This window comes from Schistocerca piceifrons, chromosome 4 (assembly GCF_021461385.2).
Source record: "Schistocerca piceifrons isolate TAMUIC-IGC-003096 chromosome 4, iqSchPice1.1, whole genome shotgun sequence".
NCBI classification, from domain to species: Eukaryota; Metazoa; Arthropoda; class Insecta; order Orthoptera; family Acrididae; genus Schistocerca; species Schistocerca piceifrons.
Window position 1 is genome coordinate 419,245,621 of NC_060141.1, and position 14,799 is coordinate 419,260,419.

General features: G+C 43.1%; 1 protein-coding gene across 1 annotated transcript in view; it reads left to right on the forward strand.

Annotated features, from left to right (window-relative positions):
- Window positions 1-14,799, forward strand: part of LOC124794871 (gamma-soluble NSF attachment protein-like) — a 133,436-nt gene that overhangs the window by 89,617 nt on the left and 29,020 nt on the right. Inside the window, exon 9 of the mRNA XM_047258551.1 lies at window positions 9,035-9,159. Within this exon, the coding sequence (XP_047114507.1) occupies window positions 9,035-9,115 (81 nt within the window). The 3' untranslated portion in view covers window positions 9,116-9,159. The remainder of the gene's footprint in view (window positions 1-9,034; window positions 9,160-14,799) is intronic.

Below are 14,799 nucleotides of genomic sequence, written 5' to 3' on the forward strand. Positions count from 1 at the left end.
AATACATTATTTTCTCAAAGATTTTTGAAAATGCTGTAAGCAAGGATACTGGCCAATAATTACTGACATCTGTGGTGTCCCCCATTTTGTAGAGCGGCCTGACCATGACGTATTTTAACCTGTCTGGGAAAATACCTTGAGTTAGTGATGCATTACGTATGTGACTTGGAACATCAGTTGTAATTGCTCCACATTTTTTAATATCTTATTAGAGATGTGCTCTACTCCAACAGAACATTTATTTTTCAAAGATTTAATAATTTTAATTATTTCACAAGAGGTTGTTAGGTGAAACTTAATCTGACTAAAATTTTTGAAAACTCACTCTTCAATATACTGCCTGGCTTTTTCTTTTAAACTATTCTCACTAATTTTTTCTCCTACACTTAACAAATTGTTGTTGAATACATCAGCTACTTATGTACAGTTGGTTTGGCCATTCTCTTTAATAGTAATACTGCCTACGTCAGTCATTACTTTTCTCGTCTCCCTTCTAACAACATTCCATATTGTTTTGATTTTATTGCTGGAGTTGTTAATTTCTTCTCTAACATATATATTTCTTGATTTCCTTACAACTTTTCTCATTGTGTTAATATAATTTTTATAGTGTAAAATTACTTCTGGATCTTTACTAGTTCTTGCCATCTCATACAGTTTTCTTTTTCTTTCTGAAGACAGTTTAATAGCCCCCTGCGGGTCCAGGGCTTAGAATAGGCCCAAGGTATTCCTGCCTGTCATATGAGGTGACTAAAAGGAGTTTCACATGTTTCGGCCTTTATGTGATGGTCCCCTGTAGGGTTTGACCTCCATTCTTCAAAAATTTCCCAAAGAGTGAGCTAATTGGGGAAGGGCGCCTTACAAGGTGCATCGTGTCCATCGTGCATTGAGATCTTTAGCCCACTTTCTCATCGTCGCATTGCAGTCCTGCCCATTCTCCATCTCTTCGGCGAGGACACCTTCCTACGTGCATTTCCCACCATGCACTATGCGGTGTCGATTTCTGCATTGACGATGACCATGGACTTCTTTACACCTATATCCAGCACAGTAGCCAGTCCATTGTGGTGCGTGGTGGGGCCGCGATGTACCCTGTTGGTTGTAGCCCCCTGACCACACAGGGGTCGCTCTGCTGATGCCTGCGCTGTTAACTCCCCACGTATTCCATGGGGTAGATGCCCATCCCTCTGGGGCATCGGATGGCCTTTGCTGCGGCTGGGTGGCGCCCATGGGGAGGTCCCCTGGTCAGAGTGGGTGGCATCAGGGCACGTGACAGGCGATGAAGCATAGTCCATCATCTCTTGCTGGTGTTGAAATGCCAGCAGTCTCAAAGTGATCACGAGCTCAATTCAACACACAGAAGTACGACCCCAAATCGTTCCCCTCCCTGGCCACACCATGGGAGGAATGTCAGGCTAAGGATGGCAGCGGATCTTATTCGCCCCGGTACCTTGTATGTTCAAGAGCTGATGGGGAATCTTTCATGACGATGAAGCCTCAGTTTTTGGTTGAGCATTTAAGAGGACAAGTTCGGGGAGGTGCAGGGCTTGTCCAAATTGAGATCTGGGTTAGTCTTGATCAAAACAGCTTCCTCTGCCCAGTCACAGGAGTTACTTGCTTGTGACAAGCTGGGGCATGTTTCTGTAACTATCACGCCCCATAAGAGCTTAAATATGGCCCAGGGTATCGTATTTCACAGAGACCTTCTTTTGCAGTCTGACGATGAGCTGCCAATTTACAGCGGCAAGGTGTACATTTCATCCGGTGTGTCCACTGGGGTCCGAGGGATAATCAGGTTGCCACCAGTGCCTACATATTGGCCTTTGGGGGTGATACATTGCCCGAGAAGGTCAAGGTGATGGTCTACTGGTGTGATGTAAAGCCCTAATCTCTCCCCCGATGCAGTGCTTTAAGTGTTGGAAGTTAGGTCATATGTCTTCCCACTGTACTTCCAGCATCACATGCCGAGATTGCAGATGCCCATCACATCCCAATACTCCATGTGCCCCACCTCCCGTCTCTGTCAACTGCGGTGAGCACCATTTGCCTTGCTCGCCTGACTGCAGGATTCTCCAGAAAGAAAGGAAAATCATGGAGTAAAAGACCCTGGACAGACTGACCTACACTGAAACTAAGAGAAAATTTGAACGCCTGCATCCTTTGCGTATGGCATTGTCCTACGTCGCCACTACAACAGTTCTAGCACCATCAGCTCCACCAACCCAGGTCACCTCTCAGAGCCAGAAGACTACACCTGCCCCCTTGATGGTGGGGGCACTCCCCTCCCTGTTACTCTTGCACCACCTACTTTGGGAGCTACAGCCCCCCCCCCCCCCCAATTATTGGGGACATTCATCCCCACTGCTAAGCCAGAGAAGCGTAAATTGTCTTCGGTTTCTCTAGCTAGGAAAGGGTCCCTTGGGTCACTCCCTTCCCAGGTTTCTTCTAGTGGGAAAGATGACACCCTTCAGTGGCTGAAGAGCCCAAAAGCAGCTGATCGTAGGGCTTCATGCTCGTCCTCAGTCACGGAGACTGAGTCAGTGAAGTCCGCCCAGCCAGGGAAACCCAAGGAACAGCGACAGAAATCCAAAAAGAAATCCCGTAAGACCAAGGAAATTGTGGTGGCACCTACACCACCGCTACCTACAAACTCTTCGGCTGAGGATGGGGTGGATATTTTGCCATCTGCTGAGGACCTAGATCCCGCCAGACCCTCAGACACAATGTATATAGACTGCTCAGGCAATAAATCAGTGGTTGCAGGTGACTCTGAGGTGTAAACTGCCTCATTAAATATTGCCTGCCTTCCCATTCTCACGATGTCATCCTCCAGTGGAAATGTGGCCGTTTTTCCTCTGGCTGAGCTATGGCAACTGTTAAGCTTTATATCTGCTTTCTGCATTGCCCTCCGCGGCTATAAGGGATATTACAAGAACCATAGTGACTCTAATCGAGTGTCAGGTGGAGTTTGTGAACATGTGCCCCTTCAAACTCCTCTTGAAGCTGTGGCTGTCAGAATAAGGACAACGCAGGAAATAACTGTCTGCAATGTATATCTTCCACCAGAGGGTTCAGTACCCCTGAATTTATTAGCTGAACTGATTGCTCGGCTTCCTAAACCTTTTCTACTTCTGGGAGATTCTAATGCCCATAACCCCTTGTGGGGCAGAAATGTCAAAACTTTACTGTCACAACTCGACCTGTGCCTCTTAAATACTGGGGCTGCCACTCATTTCAGTGTGGCTCATGGTAGTTACTTGGCCATTAATTTATCAACTTGCAGCCCAGGACTTCTCCCATCTATCCACTGGAAAGCACATGACAACCTGTGTGATAGTGGCCACTACCCCATCTTCCTTTCGCTGCCCCAGCGTCAGACACACGGATGCCTGCCCACATGGGCTTTGAACAAGGCGGGCTGGGGAACTTTCACCTCTGCTGTCACCACTAAAGCTCCTCCACATGGGAACATCGATGTGATAGCTGAGCGGGATGACTAGCACAATTGTTTCAGCGGCAGAAAATGCGATCCCTCGCTCTTTAGTGTGCACGAGGGGTAAGGCTGTCCCTTGGTGGTTGCCGGAAGTCACTGAAGCAATTAAGGAGCATCAGCGTGCTCTACAGTGGCATAAGTGGCACCCTTCCCTGGAGCACCTCATAGCCTTTAAACAGCTCTGTGCCCAGTAAAAACCTGCTTGATGTGGATAGCTATCGGCCCATCAGCCCCACCAACAGTCTTTGTAAGCTGCTCAAACGTATGGTATGTTGACGGTTGGGTTGGGTACTGGAGTCACGTGATTTGCTGGCTTCATGTCAGGGCGGCTTCCACCTGGGTCGCTCTACCACTGATAATCTTGTGTCCATCAAGTCTGCCATTTGAACAGCCTTTTCCAGACAGCAACACCTGATTGCTGTCTTTTTTGACTTGCGCAAAGCATACGACACGACCTGGCGATATATCCTTGCCACATTGTATGAGTGGGGTCCCTGGGGACCACTCCTGATTTTTACCCAAAACTTCCTGTTGCAAATACTTTCCATGTCCAAGTTGGTGACTCACATAGTTACATTCATATCCAGGAGGGCTCTGTATTGAGTGTGTCTCTGTTTTTAGTGGCCATTAACAGTCTAGCAGCAGCAGTCGGGCCCTCCGTGTCACCTTCTCTGTATGCAGATGACTTCTGCATTTCGTATTGCTGCTCCAGTACTATTGTTGCTGAGCGGAGCCTCCAGGGAGCCATCCACAAGGCGCAGCCAAGGGCTGTAGCCCACGGCTTCCAGTTTTCAGCTGCAAAGTCATGTGTCATGCACTTCTGTCGGCGTTGTACCGTTCATCTGGAACCCACACTTTACCTTAATGACAATCCACTCACTGTAGTGGAGACATATCAATTCCTAGGACTGGTTTTCGACGCTTGATTGATTTGGCTCCCTCATCTTCGTCAGCTTAAGTGGAAGTGCTGGCAGCACCCCAATGCCCTCCATTGCATTAGCAACACCAATTGGGGTGCAGATCGCTGTACACTGCTGCAGCTCTACAGAGCCCTTGTCCAATCCCGAATTGACTATGGGAGTGTGGTTTATGGTTGGGCAGCACCTTCAGCATTGCATTTACTCGACAATGTGCACCATTGTGGGGTTCGATTAGTGACAGGAGCTTTTAGGACGAGTCCGGTGACCAGCGTACTGGTGGAGGCTGGTGTCCCTCCACTGCAGATCAGACGTGTGCAACTGCTTGGCAGTTACGCAGCGCACATTCATAGTTCCCCTGAGCATCTGAATTACCGTCTACTTTTCCCGACCACGGCAGTCCATCTCCTGCATCGGCGGCCCAGATCGGGACTAACGATTGTGGTTCCTTCTCTCCAAATTGGAGTCCTTCCGTTTACCTCCTCTACTTGCGGTCTGTTCACCTTCGCCTCCATGGTGTACACCTCGGCTGCAGCTTCGTCTGGAGCTTTTGCATGGCCATAAGGACTCCGTTAACCCCGCCGCTCTCCGCTGTCACTTCCTCTCGATTCTTGATGTGTTCCGGGGCTCTGAAGTGGTTTACACCGATGGCTCAATGGCTGATGGTCACATAGGCTTCGCATATGTTCATGGACGACATGTTGAGCAGCATTCCTTGTTAGTTGGCTGCAGTGTTTTCACTGCAGAGCTGGCGGCCATATCTTGTGCTCTTGAGTACATCCGCTCATGCCCTGGTGAGTCATTTCTCCTTTGTACTGACTCACTGAGCAGCCTACAAGCTATTGACCAGTGCTACCCTCGCCACACTCTGGTAGCATCCTTTCAGGAGTCCATCTGTGCCCTGGAACAGTCCCGCCGTTCCGTGGTGTTTGTGTGGACCCCAGGGCACATCAGAATCCCCCGCAACGAACTTGCCAACAGGCTGGTCAAACAGGCAACATGGAAACCGCTTCTGGAGAGAGGCACCTCCGAAGCTGATCTGCGTTCTGTCTTACACCACCGGGTTTTCTGGATTTGGGAGACGGAATGGCATAACAGCACGCGTGTCATTAAGGAGACTATGAATGTGTGGAAGTCTTCCATGCAGGCCTCTCGCAGGGAATCATTTGTCCTCTGCCGGCTCCGCATTGGCCTTACTTGGCTAACGCACGGTTACCTACCGTATTTACTCGAATCTAAGCCGCACTTTTTTTTTCCAGTTTTTGTAATTCAAAAAACCACCTGCGGCTTAGAATCGAGTGCAAAGCAAGCGGAAGTTCTGAAAAATGTTGGTGGGTGCCGCCACAACTTACTTCTGCCGTCGAATATATGTAGCACTATACAGGCATGCTTTGTAGGCACAAAGATAAATACTGGCTCCAAAACCTCTGCGTCAGTAAATAAATTCTATATATAAAAAAAAGATGGAAGACGAGCTTTTTCTCCGCCCCGAGTTTCGCCCACTGCATTTTCATACATTGTCCAACGAAGTAAATACAAATTCCGTATTGTTCATCTTCGAATGTAGCAGCATTTCAATGTACTACGAAAACCTGACTGGCAAGACTGTTTGAGATGTTTGTCAATATGGCCAACTTTACGTTCTGGATTTTTTCCTACTTGTGAGAAGAGATGGTTGCTAACAGGAACTTTTATTAATTGTGAATCAGATGCAGTTTTCTCGTCACCATAAGAATAATACGAATATAAACATTTTGCCATGTATTGTTTCGTGTTTGCTGCTATCTCATTTAAATCCTGTCTGCCTAATAAACCACAAAACTAGAGTGAGACAACAGCAAACGCGGAATAATATACATATCATGTCATGTTTATATTCGTATTATTCTTATGCTTAACAGTGATACAGTCCGAAATGAAGCACGGCAATTGACTAGATTTTTAAATCTGAGATGACTCTAATTTCTGTGCAGAAAGTAATGTACTAAAGAGGCGCCTGCGGAGATTTTCAAACGGAGAAAAATTTTCGCTAAACTCTCGTTCAGAACATCTTCTATCATACGGTCTATTATTCGGTTCTTGTTGATCATTATCAAAGAAAGCAGCAGTGTAAGTAACAACGAATAGAAGTCTATTGCCATTGTTTCGCTAATGAGACGACTCCTCTCTCTCTCTCTCTCTCTCTCTCTCTCTCTCTCTCTCTCTCTCTCTCTCTCTCTCTCTCTTTTATTTTTTAAAAGCGGCGGTCGCGCTCTCAAAAGCAAGCCATGCTGCGAGCGGCAACAGGCTGTAAACACGCACTATCAGAATGCGACAAACAATGCATGACACAGTACAGTAATGCATTTTCAGCTTAAAGTGATGTAAACACCTATAACAAAGAAAACTGCACTTATCAGATCAAAGAAAAATAAGCAATCAATTCAAACCAGACAAAGCATGTAAAAAAGGAGGGGTACCCGTATAAATACGGACGGAGCGGAGCGCCTGACGCATAGCAATGGCTACCTGGTAAAGCTTAACTGCTAAGCTTAAGACTCGAACCAAACTACTGTAGCTGTATCGTCATTCATTCGACCTAAATTGTGTCTCATATTACAATGGACCAACTTTGTTTCGATTTGGAGATGCGGCCTAAAACTTTTCTCTCCCCTTGAATTTCGAGTCTCAAATTTCAGGTGTGGCTTAGATTCGGGAAATTTTTTTTTCCTTGATTTCGAGTCTCATTTTTCAGGTGCGGCTTAGATTCGAGTGCGGCTTAGATTCGAGTAAATACGGTACTCTGTTGCCAGGACCCAACTCAGTGTTGCTGTGGCTCCCAAATGACAGTCGTCCACCTCTTGCTGGACTGCCCACTTTTAGCCACTCTGCAGCGGGCTTTTAACTTTCTCAGTACACTGCCTTCGGTGTTGGGCGACAATGCCTCCACTGCAGCTTTAGTTTTACATTTTATCTGTGAGAGTGGGTTTTATACTTCTATGTAAGTTTTAGCGCATGTCCTTTGTCCCTCTGTGTCCTCCACCCTAGTGATTTTAGGGTGGTGGTTTTAATGTGTTGCAGAGTGCCTGGCTTTCCCTTTTTATTCTCATGGTTGGCCAGCCACTGTAATCTGCTTTCACGTTTTACTTGCTTCTGTTTCTAGCGTCTCTCTGTTGTTTTCTTGTCCTCTTTTGTTCCTTTTAGTGTTCATTGCCTTCCCTTTGTTCTTGTGGCTTTTCCTTTCTTTCCATTTTGTGTTATATGTTTTGTCCGTTTTATTCTCACACTTGTGGCTTTGTTTTATTAGGAACAAGGGACCGATGACCCCGTAGTTTGGTCCCTCCTCCCATCTTTAAACCAACCAACCAACAGTTTAATACCTGTAGTAATCCAAGGTTTATTTGAAAAGTGTTTGGTGTTACATTTAGTAATTTTCTTTGGGAAACAATGTTGCATTTATTATTAGCATTTGGCTCATTATATACGTCTCCCCAATTAACATTTCTTAACTTTCTTTGAAGTGCTCTACAGATTAAGGGTTGAGCAACCTCACACTTTTACTTGATGGTTTCTGAAGTGTACACCCTGTTAGGTTTTGTAAGTTAATCAGTTGTGCATCATGGTCTGACAATCCATTTACCACAGGGAAAGCACGTGTTTGTTTTATATCCTCTTTCTGTACAAATACATTATCTGTTAGAGTACTACTGTCTTGAGTTATATGTGTAAGGAAATTGACCACTGATTCTAAGTTATATGTTGTTAATAACACTTCTTGTTCACTTTTCCTATCAGAATTAGTTAGAAAGTTTACATCGAAATTACCACAGATTAATAACTACTTCTTTTTGTCTGACAGACAGCATAATAGGGAGTCAAACTTTTTTATGAATAGCTCCCAGTCCCCTAATGGAGACCTGTACACTTTTACTAATATCAAAACTACATAATCTAGCTGAAGTCCACATGCACCGACCTGAAAGTGCTGATCAACACAAAATTTACTTACTTCTACAGTTTTGTATTTATACCCCTGTTTTGTGAAAATGGCAACTCATCCTTTATCCATCCTGGATCTAAAAGTGTAAGATGCTAAATTATACCCATTTATACTGACACTATCCATCCCCACATTTACATGGTGTTCAGAAAGACACAGTATATCAATCTCATTCTTATTTTTGAGATCATCTAAACACACTAATACTTCATGTACTCTATCTTTTATTCCACTGCTATTTTGATGAAGTAAGTTAATACTGCACTTAGCTTTGCCCCTATTTACTGTACATGAAGTTTCTTTTATTCTATTTATCTTGATTGTTGTGTGTCTGGACTTGGCTTTAACCAAAAAAACCAGTAGATGAATCATGATTCATCTAGTGCCAATAACAGCTGGAGGGGTTGGCGACACATCAATCACATGTCCCACAATCATAGATCACTTGTACTGCTTTGTAGGCAGCAGTCACCAGTCTATGAGTGGTGTTTGCTTTACAGTTTGAGAAACAACAGTTTATTCAAAGTAGCTGTCTCTGTATCTCTTCATGGGTAAATGTAGAATATTTGTGTGAAAGGTATTCATTTATTTATTTGTTGGTGACACATCAGAATTTTTGATTACATCACAGATTGTTTCTTCCAGGCATCACCTGCTGGAAAACCAGTTTCTGGTAGTGGAGACAAAGAGGATGAGGATGATGAATATGCAGGCGGTCTTTGCTGAATTAGGCAAAAGAAAGTAATTCACCTTGCACTGCAGAAGATATTGTAAGTTATGCAGAGTTTGATAAGCAAATAACAAATTATCATCAGTTTTGTGTTACCGCGGTCAAAACAGAGAATTTAAGAATTTGCATTAGCTTCAAGAACAAAGACTTTCCTTAACTGAACATGCCATTAAGAACAAAAAAGAGAAACATTTTTTTTAATTGTGAAAAAAAAATTAGTTTACTTACAAATGCGTTTTTTGCTTCTTAGGCCATTATCAGATGATTATGATTGTGAATTTGAAGTGGCACAGGTGTTGTTTTAGTGTTAAATGTTCCACTCCGTGAATGATCTGTTACCAATTTGATGTGTATACCAACTTTTGCATTACAAGTGCTGTGTGGTCGTCATTCTTGGAGTTATTCACTCTAGTGGACCTGCTGTGCAGTCACCAGAATTATTCACTCTTTGCAGTGGGCAGATGCTGAAAGAGAGCTCCCATCTATTGAAGCTACTACAATGATGTAGTCACTTTTGCAGTAACTCATCTGTGTTATATGCATAATTTTTCCAATGTAAAACTTCATTTACAGGTGAGTGTTAAACAGATCTCTAAACTGGCAGCTCAACATAGATCACAACATGTGTTCATGTACTGATTTGACATTAGAGTAGGACAGCTTTTATATCTTCAAAATTCTGGTATTGACATGGTAGCCCACACCCTTTGCTCTGTGTCTTCCAAGGTACTGCCAAGCTGCGATGCCAAACCGTAAGTGCAGGCATTCAGAGCAGGGCGAGAGGTGCACTCACATTCCTGTTGTACCTTGTCAGTGTTTCGAGCTGACATCTTTTGCACCCAGTCTGCACATATGGCAACGAGAGTGCACACAGTGGAGTGTTCCACACTTAACAATACCTAAACAATGTTTAAGGTTTCCATGAACATCTTTCTTCATTTCAAGCTAAGTTAGCATTCTGTATCTTACAACACACAAATTTTGTTTTGGAATTACATTATTACCTGTATATGCTCCAAGTTACTTTAGATAAAGTTACCACATTAGGCCCTTACTTGATGAGGGTATGAGAAACAAAACAGTTTGGGTAGTAAGTTAATAAAAATTGTTTTCACAATATTAGAAAAGTGCTTCTTGTCTATTTGATATTGCCCCACTGTCATATCTCCCCATTCTTTATGTTCCCACAGTAGTTCTTTTTCCAGTCTTCTCATCTGGAAGAAAAATTCCCAAGCATTTATTGAGACATTAGTGACAAATCCAATGTTTACATGTTGTACTAATCTTTGTTATATTGTGTGTCATACATCATGCATCTGGAATCATTATATGGAACAATATATTTGGTATTTCACAGTATACATCTTTTTACAGTGCTTTCCCCCTTCAGATTAATTTTCAAACCCTGACAATAACAATTCTTAACCCCCCCCCCCCCCCCCCCCCTTGCAATGGCTACCTTCTTTATTATTGAACACCTTAAACAGTTTGTTTCCTTATACATTAATCTGTTCTTAATTATCAAACATTTTAAACAGTTGAGTCCCATATACATTCATCAGTTCATTGCCTGGCATTGGGATGCAATGGAAAAAAAAACATATTTTATGAATGAAATAAAATGTGGTGCATGAACCATAAAATGTTTTTGTAATAGTTTGAATTTACTTATGGAAAATACCCCAATGAAGTGAATGTTTTCAATTGCTAAATTCGTGTTGCAGTTTCTAAATTCCTCCTGTAGTGTGGGAAGACAAGTGTGAGTTTGTTTTGATAAGACTGTCATTGTGTTCTAACAGCCTTATTGTCATTTTTAAATGCAGTCATTTTAGAGTTGATATGCATTGTGCAGTGTGTCATGTTCCTTATTGTTGGGGGTTCTGGATTCCTATTCTGCCTGAAGACAATCAAACTTTGATGGAAATTAGATTAAAGTTTCACTGGCTCTCTCATTCCCATCACTTTCTTCATGACAGCAAACGTCTAGTCAAAATGTCTGGTCAGGCTCTGCTATTTGGTGGTGCTAAATCTTTAGAACTACAGAATTTCAATGAGGTGATGGTGTGTATTTGTAATTAATAAATAAAACTTTTATACAGTCGCCTCCTATGAAGCACAGGAAGTGCTTCTTAATAATAATAGTAATAGTAATAATAATAATAATAATAATAATAATAATAATAATAATAATAATAATTCCCGTGGAGGCCCGGGAAAAGAATAGGCCTCCGGTATGTTCTGCCAGTCGTAAAAGGCGACGTAAAGAACAAACCACTAATAGGGCTAACCCCCTTTTAGTGTGATTACTTGGTTCAGGACAGAACTAAAGAAGCCTCGGACAAGCGCCGTCATGGTCGGGGACGACACTTGAACCCTATGCCCGCCCACAATGGTAATGACACTGCTAGCCAACTGGAAAATGATTTAAATCCAAATAGAGGTGTTTTACAGGATATGCTTCCTGCAACCACCCTAGAAGGAAAACAAAGGCAGAGGATGAGATGGTCAGATGAAGTCAATCGACACCTCATGTTCTGTTATTACCAAGCAACAAACCTAGGAACCAACACAACTGTATACAGATCACAAGTATACACAACATTTATTACCAGATACCCGGAATTAAAATTTTTAACAGAACAACGACTAGCTGATCAGATCCGTGTAATAATCAAAAATAACAGGATACCCCAGTCAGAATTAGAAAACATCAAACAACAAGTACAACAAATACTGGAACAAAATAATGTGCAATCAGAAGAAGAAGGAAATACAGTAATGGACTCAAACATCCCAGAGAAAACAAACAAAGAACAAAACGCATGAATTAAACAATCAGATGAAAACGAAATCTTAAGACAGCCACCAGCACAAGCACAAATAGAACATGAAGTGACACACATGTTAGATATAGAAGAAAAATTTCAGTTGACATATATAGAATACAAAGACACAAATACAGACATTAGACCATTCTTGCATAGACCACCAAGTAACCCACAAGTCGAAACAACAATAAAAACTGTCAACACAATCATACACAACAAAATAAATGAATACACAACTATGGAAGAGTTACAACTACTGGTTTATGTAGGAGCACTCACTACACTAAATATACACACTAGGCAGAGATCAGAACCAACCAACACACAGAAGAAACCCACAAAACCAGCATGGCAACACAGGCTACAGATCAGAATAGAAAAACTGAGAAAAGACATCGGACAGCTAACGCAATTTATAAGAAATGAAATGTCAGACAAAAAACGAAAAAGGTTAGGTAAAATCTCACAACAAGAAGCAATAGAGCAATTAGATGAAAAGAAGCAGAAATTACAGGCATTGCCTAAACGACTTAGAAGATACAAAAAAGTGAAAATAGAAGGAAACAAAACCAAACATTCAACACAAACCAAAAGAAATTTTACCAAACAATAGATAACACACACATTAAAACAGACAATCCACCAAACATAACAGACCTGGAACATTTCTGGAGCAACATATGGTCAAACCCGGTACAACATAACAGGCATGCACGGTGGATACAAGCAGAAACAGACTCATACAAGATGATACCACAAATGCCTGAAGTGATAATTTTGCAACATGAAGTCACCCGAGCAATTAATTCTACTCACAATTGGAAAGCCCCTGGAAAAGATAAAATAGCAAATTTCTGGCTAAATTATTTAACAGTTACATTGCAGACCCATACATATTCCCTGATACACTTACACATGGAATAACTTATCTGAAACCTAAAGATCAAGCAGACACAGCAAACCCAGCTAAATATCGCCCCATAACATGCCTACCAACAAACTACAGAATATTAACTTCAGTCATTACACAGAAATTAATGACACATACAACACAGAACAAAATTATAAATGAAGAACAAAAAGGCTGCTGCAAAGGAGCACGAGGATGTAAAGAGCAACTGATAATAGATGCAGAGGTGACATATCAAGCTAAAACTAAACAAAGGTCACTACACTACGCATACATTGATTACCAAAAAGCTTTTGATAGTGTACCCCACTCATGGTTACTACAGATATAGGAAATATACAAAGTAGATCCTAAATTGATACAGTTTCTAAACATAGTAATGAAAAACTGGACAACCACGCTTAATATCCAAACAAATTCAGATAATATCACATCACAGCCAATACAGATTAAGCGTGGAATATACCAAGGAGACTCATTAAGTCCTTTCTGGTTCTGTCTTGCTCTGAACCCACTATCCAACATGCTAAATAATACAAATTATGGATATAATATTACTGGAACATACCCACACAAAATCACACATTTGCTATACATGGATGATCTGAAACTACTGGCAGCAACCAATCAACAACTCAACCAATTACTAAAGATAACAGAAGTATTCAGCAATGGTATAAATATGGCTTTTGGAACAGACAAATGTAAGGAAAATAGCATAATCAAGGGAAAACACACTAAACAAGTAGATTACATATTGAATAACCACAGTGACTCCATAGAAGTGATGGAAAAAACAGTTGCCTATAAATATCTAGGATACAGACAAAAAATAGGAATAGATAATACAAATACACTCCTGGAAATTGAAATAAGAACACCGTGAATTCATTGTCCCAGGAAGGGGAAACTTTATTGACACATTCCTGGGGTCAGATACATCACATGATCACACTGACAGAACCACAGGCACATAGACACAGGCAACAGAGCATGCACAATGTCGGCACTAGTACAGTGTATATCCACCTTTCGCAGCAATGCAGGCTGCTATTCTCCCATGGAGACGATCGTAGAGATGCTGGATGTAGTCCTGTGGAACGGCTTGCCATGCCATTTCCACCTCGCGCCTCAGTTGGACCAGCGTTCGTGCTGGACGTGCAGACCGCGTGAGACGACGCTTCATCCAGTCCCAAACATGCTCAATGGGGGACAGATCCGGAGCTCTTGCAGGCCAGGGTAGTTGACTTACACCTTCTAGAGCACGTTGGGTGGCACGGGATACATGCGGACGTGCATTGTCCTGTTGGAACAGCATGTTCCCTTGCCGGTCTAGGAATGGTAGAACGATGGGTTCGATGACGGTTTGGATGTACCGTGCACTATTCAGTGTCCCCTCGACGATCACCAGTGGTGTACGGCCAGTGTAGGAGATCGCTCCCCACACCATGATGCCGGGTGTTGGCCCTGTGTGCCTCGGTCGTATGCAGTCCTGATTGTGGCGCTCACCTGCACGGCGCCAAACACGCATACGACCATCATTGGCACCAAGGCAGAAGCGACTCTCATCGCTGAAGACGACACGTCTCCATTCGTCCCTCCATTCACGCCTGTCGCGACACCACTGGAGGCGGGCTGCACGATGTTGGGGCGTGAGCGGAAGACGGCCTAACAGTGTGCGGGACCGTAGCCCAGCTTCATGGAGACGGTTGTGAATGGTCCTCGCCGATACCCCAGGAGCAACAGTGTCCCTAATTTGCTGGGAAGTGGCGGTGCGGTCCCCTACGGCACTGCGTAGGATCCTACGGTCTTGGCGTGCATCCGTGCGTCGCTGCGGTCCGGTCCCAGGTCGACGGGCACGTGCACCTTCCGCCGACCACTGGCGACAACATCGATGTACTGTGGAGACCTCACGCCCCATGTGTTGAGCAATTCGGCGGTA